This window comes from Helianthus annuus, chromosome 2 (assembly GCF_002127325.2).
Source record: "Helianthus annuus cultivar XRQ/B chromosome 2, HanXRQr2.0-SUNRISE, whole genome shotgun sequence".
NCBI classification, from domain to species: domain Eukaryota; kingdom Viridiplantae; phylum Streptophyta; class Magnoliopsida; order Asterales; family Asteraceae; genus Helianthus; species Helianthus annuus.
Window position 1 is genome coordinate 149,310,784 of NC_035434.2, and position 19,907 is coordinate 149,330,690.

Consider the following 19,907-nt stretch of genomic DNA (forward strand, 5'->3'; position numbering starts at 1 on the left):
CGTGTGTTTCTAGTCCACCCTAAGTACGTTTCTTCAATCGTCATCAACTAGTTTCCTACAACATGTATTAAAATAAAATCAACAAAAGTTGGCGAGTATAAAAGTTTGAATACATAGCATAATCGTGTCTAAAAGTTGTCTCATATCCAACATGGTAAATTGCATACGTTGTTTATTATCATACTAGCATGTGTTAACCATATGTCAAACCAAAGTATACCGCAATCGTGCATATCCTTGTCGCCGAAACGACAAGGTCGTAATTAGTTTACTTAACAATACCACAAGAATACGGACAGTGTGTTAATCCTATAGCGCCATAACTGTTAAGGGAGGCTAGCAAAGTTAATGAGAATATTGAACACAAGTATAACATAGCATGTGATAACAAAATATAACAAGTATCATGTTTTTAACGGATAGAGTGTGTATGTAATCAAGTTTAATCATGATATGTGATTTGTAATAATGTGTACATGTTGCACCCAAAGTGTGTAAAACAAAAAATGGGATCGAGTATACTCATGGTTTGTGTAGTAAATTCCACGTACGTGAGTTGATGTGTTTGAGAGTTGAGCAAGACCGCTAAGTTATCCTACAAAGATCAACGAGGCGTATGAGTTCGATGGAGTTTGGATTCGGAATGTAAAATGTAAGATGATAATTCGATAGCAAAATACATGAAAGTTTATCTCAACGGAATACCCGAATTTGGACACCATGATGTAGTGTTCTTTATAGGCACAAGTTTGCCTATTGGAAGTCCAAAATTACGAGGAGTTCATATCAAGATATTTTAACAATGTTCCTCATGACATCGAACCTTGGATTGGTTAGTGTCTTAGGTTCGGTTAAGATATGTATATATATTTATATATGTATTTATATAGTTTGTTAGTAGTCAAAGTGTTAATGAGTTATGTATGGTCATGCATGGGTTGGATGAATCCATTAACCCGAATGTTCATCAATACATAAATTATCACAAAGATAATTCGGATGGTCATGGAACATAAGAACATAAAATTACTACATACACAACAACCAAGTGAGCTAGCTAGACACGTGCATCCCGAACTTGGAAAGTGTTTGGGGACATGATGTAGCCTTGTCCCTTTGTTGAAAATTGTTTTGATATGTAGTAATATGAAGATAATATAACTAATCAAGCAAGTGAGGTAGTAGAATCATAGTTGGATAGCCAAGGCTTCCATTGTTCACACTTTACCAAAACACAAGTCTTTCAATATTGAAGATTGAAGACTTGGATTGTTGTTCTCAACACTTTGTAGGTTGTTTGAACCTTTTTGGGTAGTAACTAAGTGAGGTTTTTAGCCCTTTAATCTTCTGGAAATCAACCACACACAAGCCCCACAACCATCAGTTTGATCGAGGACAAGTTTGGTACAAGATTCCACAAGATGAACAATGAAAGAAGATGAGTTTGTAAAAGTTTTTATAAATCAGAATGTAAATTTGACTTTGGAGCCTTATGCAAGTAATGTACCACCTGGTTACACCTTGGTGAACCTTGGGTAACATCCTTGGAGGTCATCCAAGTAGATTGATGTAAGAAAGCATGAAGAAGAAGTAGAAGTAAAAGAAAGTGCTCAAAACTTATTGTTTTGAGCAAAGGTGCAATCTGCCACACTTGGAAGATTGGATGAATTGTGAGAACTTGGGAGTGAATTGGGGGAGTGTAAAGGGTTAAGAGAGTGTGGAGGAGGCTTATTTATAAAGGGGTATTAGGGTTTGCCGTTTAATGAGGTTAGGTGGAAGTTAGTTGGTTGAAAAGTGCAATTAAGGCAAAATTCGCGAAGCTGAAAGAAGAATCTGTTGTCAGACACCCTTACGGACTGTATCCACATGGTTACGGTCCGTATCCACCTTCAGTTTCCAAAAATTACATTTTAGCCCCTCCTTGTTGTTAGTTAGGATATATTATGCAATAAACTTATGTGTTAAGCATAAACTAGGGTAAAAGGGTAGTGTTTAAGCATATTATGTGTATAGTGTACGACTGATTGAATTCAAGTATCGAATAAACATAAACATGTCTCGGTTGTGTCTAAATTATATGCACGAACTTGGGTGGGTATAAGCATCAAAAACATTGCCTAGCGTTGTATATAAAACACACATTTTCAAATGAGTAAGTATTATGCATGAACGAATTTAAATAACTAATATATTAAAATGTGTTTTCACTATGATCAAAGCCTCAGATTACAAATGCGAAATAAGAACTATAAGATTTCTAAAAGTAGAAAGTGAATACAAACTTTTTAAATGTAGAAAGTATATAAATGCGAAGCGCTACAAGCCCAATATACTATAAATAATATACGTTTTTCCCCAATAGTTTTGTTTTCATTTTATAATTTTCATTTGTTACCTTTTATTTACAAAAGCTAAATATGGGATATAAATTTTACATTTGTTACATTTTGTTTCAGTTTTGGTTTTTACACATTTATCTTTTGCAATTTTATACTGGTTTTATAGTTTGGTTCGTATACGGGTTTTCCACCGCAACGCGTAATCCTCGTTATATATAATAATTCAATTTCTTAACTACAATCAATATTGTAGCTTTTTGTTCCATACACAATAGTTTTATGTTTTTGAATTTCACCCTTTGTCATCTATGATGAATGATGAAATGTGCACCTTCCCATATTGAGTGCTTTAAGTGACCAATAATATATTTGATTTATTATTTGATATGTGGTAAGAATAGTAATTTACCCATCAGATATATTTGTTTGCGAAAATGAAGTTGTATAAAAGTATTGTACCTTTTGGTATTATAAGTTATAATGAGCGTCAAAATTTAAGAACCTAAATTATATTGATATCGGTAACGAAACCCATAAATATTTGATTTATTATTTGATATGTGGTAAGAATAGTAATTTACCCACCAAATATATTTATTTGCTGAAATGAAGTTGTATCAAAATAATGTATTTTCTTGTATTATAACTTATAACGAGTGTCAAAATTCACGAACTTAATTGATATTGATATCGATATCACTATTGGTATCAAAATTGGTACGGTTATTCGTTTTATGGTTTTCTATCGATAAAAAACACGTATCGATATCCTTATCCTTTGGTTGCTATACCGCATCCAAGTACCGTGATGAACCGATACTAGTACAAATATTCGTTTCTATGATTTCGATCAATGTAAAACATGTGTCGGTTCCCTTTTGAGCATATTAAATTTTTCTCTTTTGATTATTCTAGCGAGCGTCGCTATTACAACAAACCAAACTAATAGTAATTGAATCCCGTCGCGAAACGCTGGAGAATCCCACTAGTCATATCTAACATTGTACCTTTTGCTTTTTCTTCTAATTATAAACCTCCCAAATTTAAAGGGTGCATCATGAAAAACAACAAACCACCCTTATATAATAACACTTACTTGGTCACATTCTGTTCCGATTCACCTTTCTCTCTCACATATGGAACTCCTCTCTTACACATTCTTCCTCTTTTTCCTCATCGCCGGTAACTTTACGTCGGAGTTCACTATACCCAAAAACATTCACTTGTTTTCTAACTGCAAAATGTGTGTGTTTGTGTGCAGGAGAAGAGGTATGTGCGAATGCACAGGATCGGCGTATGAAGACACTGACTCATCATCATCATACATACGGCCGGTTTAGACCAACGAAGCTTTTTGTGTTCGGCGATTCGTATGCGGATACCGGAAACAACCCCATGTCCTTGGCTAGCTCTTGGAAAGCCCCTTATGGTGCCACTTTCCCTGGAAAGCCTGCCGGAAGATACTCCGATGGCCGTGTGCTCACCGATTACCTCGGTACGTATTTATTTATCATAAAACTTATTTAGCGTCACATCAGTTTACTCCCAAAATGTGTGTGTATGTATACACACGCATGTGTATACGTGCATTGATTATCGGTGAGAGGAGTGTGGGGAAAGTCCCGAATTTTGAATATGTTCGTCGGACCCAAAGGGGAAGGGGTAGTGTTCCCTTTGGCCCGAGATCTCTAAACCCTCTCAAAACATACAGTTTTGTGAGGAATTAAATACTAATTTGTCTACGTTTTAAGCGATTAGCAATTTCTTCTAAAAATAAAACGTTCATATAATATTTATTTACAAGAATAACTCCTTGTAGTAGAATGGTTCTACCATCATTTTGTTTTGGTTTATTGTCATGGTAAGGTGTAACTATATAAATATGAATGTATTTTTGAATATCTATCTTTTATTTTAAAATACTGGCACAGAAATGTATCCAGAATTTATGTAGGTCAAAAGCTAGTGTCTATCAAGGTAATTAATATGTTGTCATTAACCCTTGAAGGACACATGTTCATCATAAACTCCTTTTATCTCTTTACTTCATTACTTGTGAGTTAGTGAGTTTTTTGGTAATAAATATTCATATTTAATAAAGTTATTATTAATATGTACTCTGAAATGAAAAAGAACAGTTATACGCTTGCCATCTCATTATATGTAATTGATTGAATATTACTATTTTTTGTGTAACTTTTTTACTTTAAACTCATGAAAAAGTATGTCAAAAAGATATATAATTCCTAATCTTGGCACTTCTTTAACTATAATCTTGATTCTATCCCATCAAAATTTTGAAGTAACACTAATGGTTTTATCTAACTAAAGGGTTGTTTGGTAGCTTCTAAATGTGTAAGTGCTGTATTAATAAGAGGTGTAAACCATTAAATGTTGAACTACTAAGAGGTCTGAACAATTTAGATAAGAGGTCTTAACCATTCAGACTCAGTATAATACTTAACTATTCAGAGGTAAATGTCTGAACCATTAAAAAATCTGCTCGCGAAACAAATAGTCTGAACCATTAAATGTTGAACCTGTAAGAGATCTGAACCGTTAACAGTCCATTAAGAGCTGAAACAAACAGCCCTAATATTTAGTTACCAATTTTGACAAAATGAAAACCTAATTAATGATTCTAAAATCATTAGTTTGTATCAAAACTGGGATTTACTAAAATAATTGTTTTAAAAATAAAAAAAGAATAATAATATAAAGCTACACAGACTTCTAACTATTTACCGAATAGTAAACAAACGATGAACTGAATCGTTAAATAGTGTAAACAACATAAACGGTCGATTTTTACTAGTCAAATGGTTTCATTCTAAAAAGAATTTAATGATCACTTTAAAGTGTATGTGTGATATGATGACACTACTGGATTTTATTACAATTAAAGTCATCATTCCTTGCCCCACCTTATGTTTATACTTTTCCTTTTCATCATCCATTTATCTTTATGACCTCTTGTCCTTAGTTTTTGTGACATATGTTTGTTGCTATTGTGATGGTGCCACATGCCTTTTTAAATTATTACATATAGACAAATTGCCACATATTTGTACCATCTCATATATTCATATCATACATTCAACAGGCATACATGTTTATGGCCTACAATTTTACCCCTTTAGCTTATAATGTGGTTACTAAAGACACTTTATTTTGTAACATATATTCAATTCAATAGGCAATACAAGTATGATGTAGTTACATATATGGCGATGGCGACTTAATAAGTTAATATATTCCAATGCTTAAAACCCCTTTAAATTAAAATCTTTTAGATGGCTTGAGTATTAACTAGCCGGTAAGCCAAACAATGATTCATGATGTTAAGTGTATTCAAAACGAATCAGCTAACACTAAGTTATAAAAAACTAACAAAACCGTCTTGTATAAGCAAGCTGGGAAGTGGTTTTTTGGTTAGCAGTATAACTTACCCGGTGTCAAATGATAAAGAAACGGTCGTACGCTAAGTTTATGTTGAGGATATAAAATGTTTTTTGGTTAGTAGTATAACTTACCCATGTCAAGTGATTTTTAAAAATATTTTCTTTATGGTAGCTTTGTTTGTTAAATACTCACCTAAAAGTCAAAAACTCATCATAATGTATGCTCTCTTCTGCACCCAAGCACCTAGACAACATCGTGACATTGTGTATATGGAAGCACTTAAAACACAAACATATGAACAGACATTTCACTTGGACATTTGAGGGTCTACAGTATACATTCATATGAATTTGAGGGGCTAGATTGTAGATGATAACCTAATAATTTAATACTTTTACATGAATAAGATGAGTTCATATATAAATTACAAATGCACAAAGCAAGGAGACTACTCAATGCATGTGGGGTAAAGTGTAACTTTACCTTTGTGTGGTGCCAGCTCTTTCAAATCAAACTTTTGATCTGTTATCATCATTATTCCATCTTCTATGCTTAAAAAAACATTATATATCTATATATAGTGGAATTGGTAAAATAAGAACCAAGTTGTGTGAAAACAATGACAATTAGATCTTTTAAAAGTTTTTTTTTGAAAAAAAAATTCAAAAAAATCTTACAAAAAATCATTTGTTTCAGAAAAAAAAAAAGTCGTATACAAAATTTACATCAGGTGTAAAAAAAATTTCATCACCGTAACAAAATTTATATCGGGTGTAAAAAAAACTTACATCAAGCGTAACTAGCGACTCGACAATTTTTTTTGTTTTTTTAGATGTGTTTATAATATATTCATCTACGTTTATGCAAAAAATTATGGTCCAACTTAAATAGGAAATAGGAGTTCTCATGGTTTTCACAACTCGTGGTGGTTCTTAATTGAACCGAAACCTATATATATATAAAGAGAGAGAGAAAGAGAGAGAGAGAGGGAGAAAGTAAGCACTAAGGCTAGAAGGTGTGGTATAAAGCCCCTAGAGACTTTATCACTCCATATCAGTGTCACATCAGCGTCATGTCACATAGAGGGTTTTAAAGCCACTCCCTTTAACTTACATGCAATGCAATGCAATGCAATGCAATGGTTTAAGGCCCCCATCATCATGACCTAGTTTTTATTTTTATTTAAATTAAAATAACAAGAAAAATACAAAACTCCTAATTTAAATAAAAAAAATACAATGTCACTACAAAAATACAATGCTTAAAAAGTTAAACTAGGTTAAACTAAAAATACACATTATCACTCGTCTCCTCGTTCACGATCAAACCATAGGTGCTCGGTCATAATCAAACCATGTATATATATTAGGTTTTTTTTTTTAATAAAAGACCGTAGCCCAACGGTCATATTGACCAAATTCTTGAACAAAGAATATTAACGCTCGTTACTGGGCTGGCAAAGGTGCTATGCCACCCCCCCCCCCATTTGGCGCTCGGGGGTGGCTTGTTGGGGCGTTAAAGAAGCTGCTTCGACTAGGGGCGGTATTCCACACCCCCTTACCTAAAGAAAAGTGACAAATTTAAAGTTGCTTTGGACATTAGCAAGTGTTCCGGATTTCCATCATAGAAGTGTTTAACGTTTTGTGTATTTCTGATCATAAAGTGTTAAAATTTTATTAAAATCTTGGTTACTTTTAGTCACCAATGCAACCCGTTAAAATATGTATGAATTTATCTATACTATATAATAAAAAAAGCATTTTAAATAATTATTATTTTAGTTTAATCTATTCTAATTAATTATAGATAATCCTCCTATTAAATATTTTATTAGTTTAATATCTTATGAATAAATATTATTAGTTTAATTTCAGTGAGTTTTATATATTCATAAATCTTAAGTATAAAACGACTTATTTCACTTTCTATATTTAGACCATGCACACTTTACTTTGTTATTTCACTTTACTTCATATTTAAACCATATACTCTACTTTAGTTCAATTTCTTTATAGTCTATTCGGTTAACTTTATATTCGGTATTTCATATCCACTTCCCTTTTTGTAGTGTTGTTTGTCACATTTGTAGCGTTGATTATCGATCCATGATATGAAAACAAATTATGTTATTGATTGAAACAACCGATGATGTGAACATCTGTATCTATATACTATATAATAAAAGAAATCAATATGTGACACGCGTCATTCATTGGAGGTACCTATTTTTGGGGTTTTTCGCCTTTCTTTTATATTTATTATTTAGTATATAAATTAGTTTTTTTACTATTATTAGTATTTTTATTATTTATCAAATATATTGATTTCTTAAAATTTATATATAAGACTTTATCCAAAATTATATTTATTTAATACACTATTAATCCAAGATTATATTTATTTAATATACTATTAATCTAAAATTATATTTATTCAACTCCTGTAATACATAGAGTTTTTAAAGATTTAACTTTTTTTATTATTTGGTATATAAATTACAATACACGAGGTTCTTAAAAATATATTTTTTTATTATTTAATATATAAAATTACATTTATTCAACCCGTCTAATAAATAGGGTTTTTTAAAGATATATTGTTTTATTATTTAGTATGTAAAATTACATTTTTTTCAACCCGTGTAATACACAGGGTTATAACCTAGTATAATATGAACACATGTATGTACGCATATGTGCTCAATTACCACTAAATATTTAGGAACCATTTTATTAGATTGTGTATTCTCTAATATACTATGAATTTTCAGCCAGGTTTATGGGGATCAAGTCTCCATTACCATATAAATTCCGAAAATACGGGCCAGGCAAGTTGCGGTGTGGACTCAACTTCGCATATGGTGGAACTGGGGTGTTTGACACCGGCAACTTGCTGCCAAACATGACCACCCAAATTGGGTTACTTCAAAGGCTAATTAAAGACAAGGTCTACACAAAACGGGATTTAAAAGCGTCTTTGGCTCTTTTCACGGTCTCTGGCAATGACTATGACGCTTACACTTCTAACGGTGGCACAGAGGAGGTAACCTCCCCTAACGTACTTTTTCCAGATGGTACATTACTTTAAAACTTAGGGTTTAAGGTTTAGGGTTTAAGGTTTGTGACTCAGTTGTTAATGTGTAGGGTCTGCCTGCATTCATTACAAATGTTGTCAATCAAATGGCAATAGATTTGAAGCGAGTCCATCATATTGGCATACGACGAGTGTTGGTAACTACCCTACAGCCGATAGGATGCCTCCCGAGACAAACCGTGTATTCATCATACAAACAATGCAACGAAACCGAGAATACAGCATCCGAATACCATAACCAGTTGTTGCAGGAAGTTGTGGCGACACTAAACAATAACACCAAAGAGTCTAGCTTTATCATTCTTGATACTTTTAGCGCGTTCAAAACCGTGTTAGATAGCAAAACAGTACTTACAGGTATGCCGTATGCAATATACTTTTAACAACTGACTATTAGGGTATCAGATTAATTATTTGTTTTTTTTTTCGGAATTTAGGGAACTCGAAGTTTTCATTGAAGCCATGTTGTGAACCCACACGCATCGATGCTAACTGTGGAAGTTTGGATAAAAATGGAAAGGAGTTGTATACGGTTTGTAATGAACCAGAGTCCATGTTCTTCTGGGACACGGTTCACCCAACACAAGCCGGGTGGCGTGCTGTGTATTTAACTCTTCGATCTTCTTTGAACAGTATTAACGCCTAGGTTCTTTGTCGTTTATTTCTTTTGTGTTTTTATGGCCTTGTGTAGCTGTTTGTGGGTCCCTGTGGGACCGTAGGTGTCGTTAAATTTATATGTTATGTTAGAAAATGAAATAAAAGAGCAGGAGTTTCCATTGTTTACATACGAATGTTTAGAACAGGTTTTATGTTAATCCATAACGTATTAAAGAAGTTAGCAGAAAAGGAAACAAGAATATGTAACACAATAGATGTTTATATCATGACAATAATGTTTATGTGTTAGCCAGACTACTTTTGACTCACATTTTAAACTATGTTGTCTTGTTACACAACTTGACCATTTTACCTTACTAAAACTCTTTTGTTGTCCACTTAGGGCGGAAAAGAATGGGTTTCCAGAAACTCATCTGGTTTGTAATTTTTAGTGGAAACCTATATAAAAAATATGATAGGAACCCATAAATAAATTATGGGTGAACCCAAAGGTGTTCAGTGTTCCAACGGTATAATATGCTCTCCCCAATATTCAGTTCCCAAGTTTGATTCCCCCTTCCTTCATTTTTTACTTTATGTTCTTTTTTTAATGTAATTGTAAAACACATATTAGGAGTTTTTTACTTTATGTTCTTTTTTAATGTAGTTGTAAAACCCATATTAGGATTAAGCTGTTTTGAGAATAACTGACTAAAATTGTTTTTTCTCTAACCATAGTGTGTTTTTGAAAAATATAAGATTGAAGTTGCTTATTTCAAAACCACAATAATGGTTGTTCAATGATTAAGTAATCGTGAGTACAATGGTAGTTTGAAAGCAACAAGTGAATTTGTTATCTGCAAGTCTTTGATCCTAATCTATCTTTGAGTTAGATTAGGTAATTATAGATTTAGAAACACAAGTTCGGGTATGTCACTTCTTTCTAGGTTAGAACATTGTGAATATGACAACCGGTAATTTTCGGTTTATATTACGTGGAAAACAGACATTAAGACGATTATCAGTAGTGTTTTAAGACGCAAACTAACTTAATTAGGACCTTGGGGTGTCTACGAACGTCTATTTGACTTTACGGTACGCGAATGGCGATTTGCCAGAAAACTGCTGAACGTTAAACGGTGGTAACGAACTGACACCAGACGAAATACTGACAACACCGACCAATACGAATTTTATACGTGTATTTCAAACATATGAACTGGATATACTTAATTATCATGCTTTCGGAACGCCACAAAACGCACATGTGAACAAAAAAACGACTGAAGGAACGCACCGATAACGAAACGGAAGCATTGGACTCATGTGTTACCTCGAAAACTGAAATGTTACGAAATATTTAGCTTCGTAGTCAAATTTTGATACACGCATTCGAAATCGGATCAAAAACGGATTAGAACTGACAACCAAAGCATTTTACGCGATTTTAACGCAACCGACGAACGAACATGCCAAACATCGACTACCGACAACATTTTACATACTTTGACCCTAGAATAAGGTTTTACAATGTTCCATAAAGTTCGGGTTCGAAAATGGGCCTCGTAGGAGCATTTGGACCGCTCAAAACACAAGAAGCGAGCTTATGGGCCTTGGGCCAACCCACTTGAAACCCTAACTATAAAAGCACACCTAACCTTATCCATTCATTCAAACCTCATCAAAACACACACACACACACACACATTCACTACTCTCTCTCTTCCTCAAGAACTCTGTTGGTGCATATTTCGTAGGTCTGCCACTGTACGAATAGTTAGATAGAGCGTGTGTTGAATATTGTATAGAATAGGATCAGTGGGACACGGTATTGATACTGTAAAGCTCCATTCGGACGGATGTACAATAGACTAGTCCATACCCCATCCGAGTATAGGTTTAACATTGTAAAATCCATCCAGACGGATGACCATCCGGATGGATGGACACTAGCTCATTCAGACATGGATAGGTTGTTACCTATAAATAGGGAGTTGGGGTTCCCATTTGGACAAGCTTTTGGTTCCCAAAGGGGACATGCTGTCCAACTGGTCTCAAGGTGCTGTAACTTTCAGATATGAATAAGAGACCAGATTATAAGTGACTGCTCGGTGTCCTATCTATCTTTTACTCATTTCTTAGTAATAATAACGAACCGAACATGTCGTATCAGGACCGAGGCTCCATCAAACTCCCTGGTTTCTGGATTAGCAGTGGTATCAGAGATATGGTACCGATTTAATCGATCTAACAGTCGATTAAATCACCCAAGCTCATCAATTTTGGGTTAAACGGGAGTTTTGACGTTAAAACAGAGAAAATCATCAAAATAAAGGTCAATTCATGGCTGGATTTTGGAATTGAAGACATCATTCTGTTCGGAATTGATTCGCGCACAATCCTGTGAAGTTTCATCATGAAATTCACACAAATAAAGATTCTGGATCGAAAAAACGCGATTTGGAGTGTTCTTGATCTGCTAGAACATAATCCGATCGGATGACCATTTGATCAGATGACCATTCGAGCCATCTCATTATCTTGTGTTTGATTGATTAGTTGATTTTCACTCGAATGATCATTCGATGGAATGACCATCCGATCCACAAACACAAGTTTGTCCCTTTTGCCATTCGATCGGATGACCATCCGAGCGGATGATCATCTTAACCATATAAACTCATTCGATCGGATGAACAAATGCCTAAAAAAGGCATTTTTTGATCGCAACGACGAGGAGAGTCTCCAAAAAAAAAATTGGTGATTGAAATTTTTTTCGGGTTTTTAACGACCAAGCTGGGTTCTTCGGGGACACCGTCTGGGGCTTCAGTGAACAGAGTTGATGATGCGATCACGGATTGTGGAAATTAGTGGGGTAGTCATGATACTGGTGCATAATGTTTATCATTCAGGTTATCTGACTACTTATGGGCCAAAACGTAAAATCCGCAACGATGAAAAACTGACGTTTTGAGGAAAATTGTCATATTTTCGGCATAGTCGTGATTTTCACAGATAAAAGAGGACTGAATTGCTCAGTTTGAGGGGGAATTCAGTGATAGAGACATCAGAATTTGCAAAAATGAGGGGGAATAAAATTTTCAATGTCATATGTTGAAATTCTGGCATTTTTGAAATTCGTGACACTGTAACAGTATTCGGGTGGTTTCGACTTTAGATTGTCAGGGGGAATGTGAATCTGATTGTGGGTGAAAGCTTCCGAGATCAAGATGATGCGAGGTGTTGATATCTGATCGAGGACGAAAGCATCGGAGATTTGAGAGTGATCGTGGATGATAGCTTCTGAGATCTAGATTATCTGTTGGTGCACCTTTTTGTGTCTGTAACTAGTCTTGTTTATCGTTGTAATTTGTACGGTCTTTTAACGCTTATCGAATCTGTATTTGTCGTCGACCAAGTCGGATATCCTCCTATCCGTTTGTGTCCGACATATTTGTCTCTATTTGGTATGTAATGATATACGAACAATGCATGTTGCATACTAAGGGTATTATTGTCATTATATGTGTGTTTATGTGTTGTCTGTTTTGCTGTCTGTTTGCAGCAAACAACACAGCAGATGCAGCCCTCGACGAAACCCTAGGTTTCGTCGGGCACGTCGACGAAACTCCCAAGTGTCCAATTCAGAAAGTTTCGTCGTGATCAGTGACGAAACCTCCTAGTTTCGTCGTCTATTGGGTTTCTTCAGGCCCAATGTCAGGCCCAATGTTGTTTCATCGAGCCCATTTGTGTTTCGTCGATGTTAGGGCCCAGGCTTCTATATAAAAACTTCTCTGGTTTCACTTTGAAACTAGATGAGAGCATACCCTGAGAGTTATTCTGTCAAACTGTGTGTGTATCAGTTGATCTTGGTTCTCATCCCATTTAATCAATAGATTACATTTCATTGGTTATACTGTGTTCGTTATTAACTGTGTTTGATTTGGCATCGTTACGGGGATTCCACACCCGTGACATTGTTTGTTATAAACAAGGGTTTGGTTTTCGTTATCGATCCTCAGATCTCGGGACTTACAAGTGGTATCAGAGCATTAGCTCTTATCCTTGTTTAAAATCAAACATAGTTCGGTTTTCATCAAGTATTTGTGGTTGTTTTTTCTGAAAAGTGTTCTTGAAAAACTCATATTTTCTGGAAAAGTGTTTAAAGTCTGCTTGGATATTGCTGTTTGCCAAAGTTTTATCAAAAACCTTTGTTGTATTGCATGTTCACGTGATAAAACCGGGTTTTATTTGAAAGTTTGTGCAAAATTCGTGTTTCGGAAAGTTGTTAAGTGACCGGAAAACTCATATTTTCTGGGTTTGTTCTTCACATCTTCAAAAAGTTCTTGGGTATTTTCGGTATTTACATTTAAAAGAGAAATTGAAAAAAAATTAAAATCAATTAAATATGGTGACCATGCTTGGGTTGGTAACTTAGACATGTTGTGAGTTGTACTGTGTCAGTAAAAGATAAGATTTGTGTTTGAAAAATCTCACCAACTATTTCACCAACTGTCTGAGACCTTATCCACGACGAAACGTACAAGTGACAAAACCCAAGAGTTTCGCCAAAAGCATCTTCGACGAAACCCATAGAGTTTCGTCAAGGACACTTCAACGAAACCCCTAAGTTTCGTCATAAGCCATTTCGACGAAACCTCTGAGTTTCGTGGAAAGAGTTTCGTCGAGTTTGTTATGAATTTTAAACAGAAGGTTTGTAAAAGTGTGATAACATTGTGTTTTCAAGTATTTGATCAGGTATTCTACTTCATACATCAAATATGAGCTGCACAAGTCCGTGGGATTGGAGTATGGACCCACGACCAGGTCAATATCAAACTTCGGCAGCCGCGTGGGCAAGAAATGTTTTTCCTCAGCCATCCATAAGTGCAAGTCAATGGGCGTTGGTATCGAATCAAAATCAAAGCATTCAGAATCTTTTGCTTAGCGAGAGTGAAACGGGCAGCAACAATCGCCCACCAAAGTTGAATCACATGAACGACTTTCCTTCATGGAAAGGTCGTTTCCACACATACGTTCAAGGGCAAAGTACCGAACTTTAGACGTGCTTCATTACTCCATGCAACCCTGCCCTCGAAGTAGCAGCATCAACTGCAGCGGGTTTTACTAATATGCTTGAAGATGACAAGAAAGCCTATGACTTAGAGAAAAAGGCGTTTGCTATTCTTACACAAGCGCTTCACAAAGAAATCTATCATCAATTCTCTTACTGTACAGACACGAAAACATTATGGGATGCCTTGGTAGCAAGAGGAGAAGGAAATGCAGCTACTAGAAAGACACGCCATGATCTATTGAAGAAAGAGTTTGAATCATTTCAGTTCTTGGAGAATGAAACCCTAAATGATATGACTACACGTTTTTATCATTTGATTAGTGAAATGTTTGCTTATGGTGCTACTGCAACTCAATCGGAAATGGTTGCACGATTTGCTGATGCTCTACCTCCGAAGTGGAGCCCATTCATTGAGCTTTTAAAGCATACGAGCGTTCTAGATGCTGCCAATGTCAATATCTATGAATTCATTCAGAAGCTGGAACACAAGAATGAAGAAGAAATTCGGAAAGCCAAACGAATTCCTGTTCCTCAAAATACCGAAATGTATCTTGCAGGTTTTAACCAGTTAGCTAGTTCCAGTTCAGTTCAGCATCCGAAGTTACAAACGACGTTTATGTCAAATACAAGCTCTTTTCCGTTTCCACAATCAGCTCCACCTCCGGTTTTCGATCCGAGTGCCTATCATCCACCAGCGCATATGAGTGCTCAAGCTCAGGCTTTTTCTAAACCTCAATTTGGTAGTGCTTATATTCCTATTCCAACACCCCAACCTCCACCTCAGGTTACCACTACTCAACCTCAGTTCGATCCGAGTGCTTATATTCCTGTCCTATCACAACCACAAGTCCAACCACAACAACAAGCCCAACCATCAGAACAGCAAGCTCATTATACCAACAATCCTCCACCCCTAAACCCTAACACAGTCAGAGTTGATACTTCAAACCTCTCAAAAGTTAGCATTGAAGTAGCGAAGGAACATATGGAACTCATTAATACAATGGTCAGTGCTTACTGTGGTTTGGTCGCAGGTCAAATTGGAAACATCAATATGACCAATGAAGATTATCAACAAATCGACCGTGATGAAATGGAGTTGATGGATACAAAGTGGGCGTTTGCAAGTGCAGTTAGAAGGGCAAGGGATTTCATGAGTCGAACGGGAAGAACTTCGTTAGAAAGTACGAAGGATACGAAGTACGGGTTTGATAAAGATGCGGTTACATGTTTCAATTGTGGCGAAAAGGGGCACTTCAAACGTGAGTGCACCTGACCAAGCAAACAAGGCAATCAGAACACATTCAGAAATCAGACGAGTACTTCAAATGTCAATGTCAATCAAGACAATCGTGAAAGAAGGATGGTAGCAGTGAACAACAATCAGAACCAGTTTGGACCATCAAACACCAATCGAGCATTGACCGTTCAAGCTGATGAAGGGTGTAATTGGTCTGTACAATTTGGGGAAGGTGATCAAGAAGGAGGAGGAACAACATGTTATGCAAAGATCATCAATCACATCAAGCACGTTCACAAGGAATAATTTTCTGAAAGTGACGACAGCTCGGGTTATACCGGGAGTTCTGATGAAGAAAGTTCTACTTCGGGCGATTATCTTTCTGAATCTGATGTAAAGGAAGAAGCGAGTTCTGATATTGATGATTTATTGAATGAAGCAGAGGAGTTGAAGTCTCAGAAATCAGTTCTGATAAAGAAGGTTGCTGTAGCATCTAAAGAAATGGAGAAGTTCTTTTCTGAAGACGGATCTTTTTCTTATCAGACTGCCTTTATGGCAAATGTCTCAGCCTCTACGAGTCAGGTAAATTCTGAAACTCCTGCTCCTAGTGTTTGTAATTCTTGTGAAGATTTGAAGCTTGAATCTGAAAAGCTTCATAGTCATAATCAAAGTTTGGTTATTGAAATGTCTAAGTGCAAAGAGGCAAATATGGCTCTGGTTAGAAACGAAAAGGATTTTAAATCTGTAATTGAAACCTTAAAGAAAAGTGTTTCCGAAGTGACCAAAACTGTTTATCATAAACAAGTTAGTATTAACGATTACATTAACATCGTTGAGGAAACCAAAAAGGAACTAGCCATTGCCAAATGCGAGCATGATGCAATCAAGCTCAAATTGGAAAGTTATTCTAACTCCCGATTTGTGCTCGATCACATTATTGACGTTCAACAACTGAAGGGAAACAAGACAGGCATAGGGTATAAGAAGTGTCTGCCCCCTTTAAGACATAATTATACTCATATGCTTGATGAAGAAGAAATGCCACGTTTTGAGCCCAGTGTGCCTCTTGATTATGAGGAAGTTACTACTGGCCTAGGGTTCAAATCAGATAGTTCTTCAAGTACAAAGTCATCTACGAAACAAAGTCATCCAATCATTGAGGACTATGAGTCGTCTGATGATGAATCAGAATCAGATATGAGTGATCAGGATAAATCACTTGACAAGATGAAAGGAGTAGAAATTCCAATTGAGAATCATATTCTTTGTGATCCTCCTACTCCTGCTGTTCAACCAGCTGTCAAACAAGTGATAGATCCTGTCAAGAATGACAAGAAATCTGTGTCTACCGTTAAGAGTAATAATGTGTTGTACACTTTGGTTGGTGATTCTAAAATCTATTCAGATCACGATTTTCCAATTAAGAATGTCAATCCATCTTCGATTGATAAAGTTTTTGAAGATAATACAAACAAGTTTTTGGGAAAGACAATTCCAGGAATCATTGTAACTCAATGTGACCCAATTCCAAAAGCTGAAATCATGAAACAATTTGGAAATAAAAAATCACCAACAAAGCAACAACCTATTGCTTCTAAGGGTAAATAACCAGAAAGGTGAGCTTAAAAGCCTAACGTTTCTCAGTCAAAATTTGAAACAAAAGGAGCTCGTTATCAGAAGAAACACAGTAATGTCAGATTTGTAGTATCAAAGGGTATGGATAAAATTGAGACTTTTGAAAACAAATCAAACACCGATTTTATACAACAAGTCAAGATTTTAAAACATAACAGTCAAAACAATTACACTCAACATACAAACGGGTGTGATGAGAAAGCAAGTACCTCAGCTTCTACGGGTTCGACATCTGTTGGTCGATCAGATTCTCCTAAGTTTGTGGAAAGGAGAATGTGTTTTAAATGGGGGGAGTTTGGGCATATCATTAAGAACTGCTCAAACACTCCAAAAGATAAATTTGTTGAGAAAGCACCACCTGAAAAGGTTCACCCTCAACGTCGTCCCGTTTCACCAAAACATGATAAAAGAACTGTTAAGGAACAAGAAACGAAACAACGACGTCAAAACGTCAAAGCTGTTGAAAAGGCTTTAAATCTGAAGTCAAAAAGGTCAAAAGGGAACCAAGTTCTTCACAACCATTAAAACCAGAAGTTTCAAAATCTGTTTACAAAACTCAATCTGGTAAACAAAAACAAACTTGGAAACCTAAGACAGGTGAAAGTTCAGGAGGAGCTGCTGTTTTTGAAAATCATCAAGAAATTGAGATCACTTTTCGTGATGCTCAGGGACGACCCAAGACCACTAAGGATTGGGTCCTTATCCTCAACTGATCCTTGGATGATATGTGCAGGATGTTCCAGGAGGAACTATCAGTAGTCATTGGATTGTTGATAGTGGAGCATCTAGGCACATGACAGGCGACTTACGGCTTCTATATGATGCGAGAAATATTAGAGGAGGCTATGTCGCATTTGCTGGAGACAAAGGCGGATACATCACTGGAGAGGGAATGATCTCCAATGGTTTTGTATGTTTCGATAAGATCAATTTTGTTCGTTAAATTGATCATAATCTTCTCAGTGTTTCGCAAATCTGCGATAAAAAGTTCACCGTGCATTTCGATGATGCCGGTTGTTATGTGCTTAAACCTGGTTTCAAAATTCCACAAGAATGGATTCTCTTATCGGCTCCAAGAGTTAATGATCTTTATATTCTTGATATGAGCCAAGCTATTACGACATCTGCGCAAGTAACATGTTTTGTCTCAAAAGCCACAGAGAAGGAGTCGATTTCTTGGCACAGACGAATGGGGCACATTCACTTGAGGAAGATGAATCATTTGGTAAAAAACAATCTTGTGAATGGTGTGCCCGTGAGAAGTTTTCATCTACAAGATCTCTGTGTTTCGTGCCAGAAAGGGAAGCAAACGAAGAAGTCTCACCCTTTGAAGAAAATCAACACTGTTAGCATGCCTCTCGAACGTCTTCATATGGACCTTTTTGGACCTATGAAACACAAGACAACATTCGGGGATGCTTATTGTCTAGTGGTTACTGATGATTATTCTAGATTTTCTTGGGTATCTTTTATGGCACACAAGAGTGATACTCTTGGCATCCTCAAGGATCTTCTTACAATGATGGAAAATCTCTACACGTTGAAAGTTAAGAGGATCAGAAGCGACAATGGAACTAAGTTCAAGAACCATGTAATGGATGAGTTCTGTACTTCTAAGGGCATTCTTCATGAATACAGTTCTCGCCACACTCCACAACAAAACGGTGTCGCGGAGAGGAAGAATCAGACGATAATTGAAACTGCAAGAACAATGTTGGTAGAGTCGGAGCTTCCTGTTCAATTCTGGGGGGAGGCTGTGTCGACTGCTTGCTACACGTTAAACCGAGTTCTTACAGTTAAGAGGCATGGTAAAACTTGTTTCGAACTTCTACAGAAAAGGAAACCGGATCTTTCTTACCTAGAACCTTTTGGCGGTCCATGTACTATGATTGAGCCGGATGGAAAGTTTGGCGCGAAAGCTATCGAGGGTTTCTTCCTTGGATATGCAACTCCAAATTTTCGTGTATGGAATCTGGCTACCAAAAGGATTGAACTATGGAGTGAAGTAAGGGTTCAAAGGTACACAAATCCTGTTAGAGCTCCGGGTAATCCTTGGATGTTCGATTACGATGGGCTATTTGACTCCTTTAATCTGCCAACCTTTGACGAAGAATCTGCAGCTGCTAGAATGTTATTCGATAGTGACAACGCTGCTGGCTCGCCATTGGTTAGACCTGTTATCGTTAACCCCCAAGGTTCTAATTCGGTTAACAATACGGTACAAAATGAGGTATTTGAAGATGCTACTGATTACAATGAGTCATCGGAAGATGATGAATATCATGATGCAGCAGAAGGCTCTTCAGCTCCCGTTGCTCCTGTACAAGGTGCTTCTGTAGAAACTCCTCATGTGTAGAATGTAGATACTGCTAAAGGGAATGCATCCACTTCTACACCTATTCCCGATGTGGAGTTGGTTGTTGATCTTAATATTCACAATTTCGGTATTAATGCCCGTGTTCCTGAAAATCCTGAAATGAGGATTCACGATACCCATCCACAGCAGAATATCATAGGAGATGTC

The 19,907-nt window shown here is 36.2% G+C and overlaps 1 protein-coding gene across 1 annotated transcript; it reads left to right on the forward strand.

Annotated features, from left to right (window-relative positions):
• Nucleotides 1-3,387: 3,387 nt before the first annotated feature.
• On the forward strand, nt 3,388-9,619 carry LOC110924096 (GDSL esterase/lipase At5g03610). The gene is made up of 5 exons (XM_022168136.2): nt 3,388-3,521; nt 3,601-3,834; nt 8,512-8,783; nt 8,885-9,191; nt 9,272-9,619. Exons 1-5 carry the CDS (start codon nt 3,476-3,478, stop codon nt 9,478-9,480), a joined length of 1,068 nt encoding a protein of 355 aa, XP_022023828.1. The 5' UTR covers nt 3,388-3,475; the 3' UTR covers nt 9,481-9,619.
• Nucleotides 9,620-19,907: the final 10,288 nt, after the last annotated feature.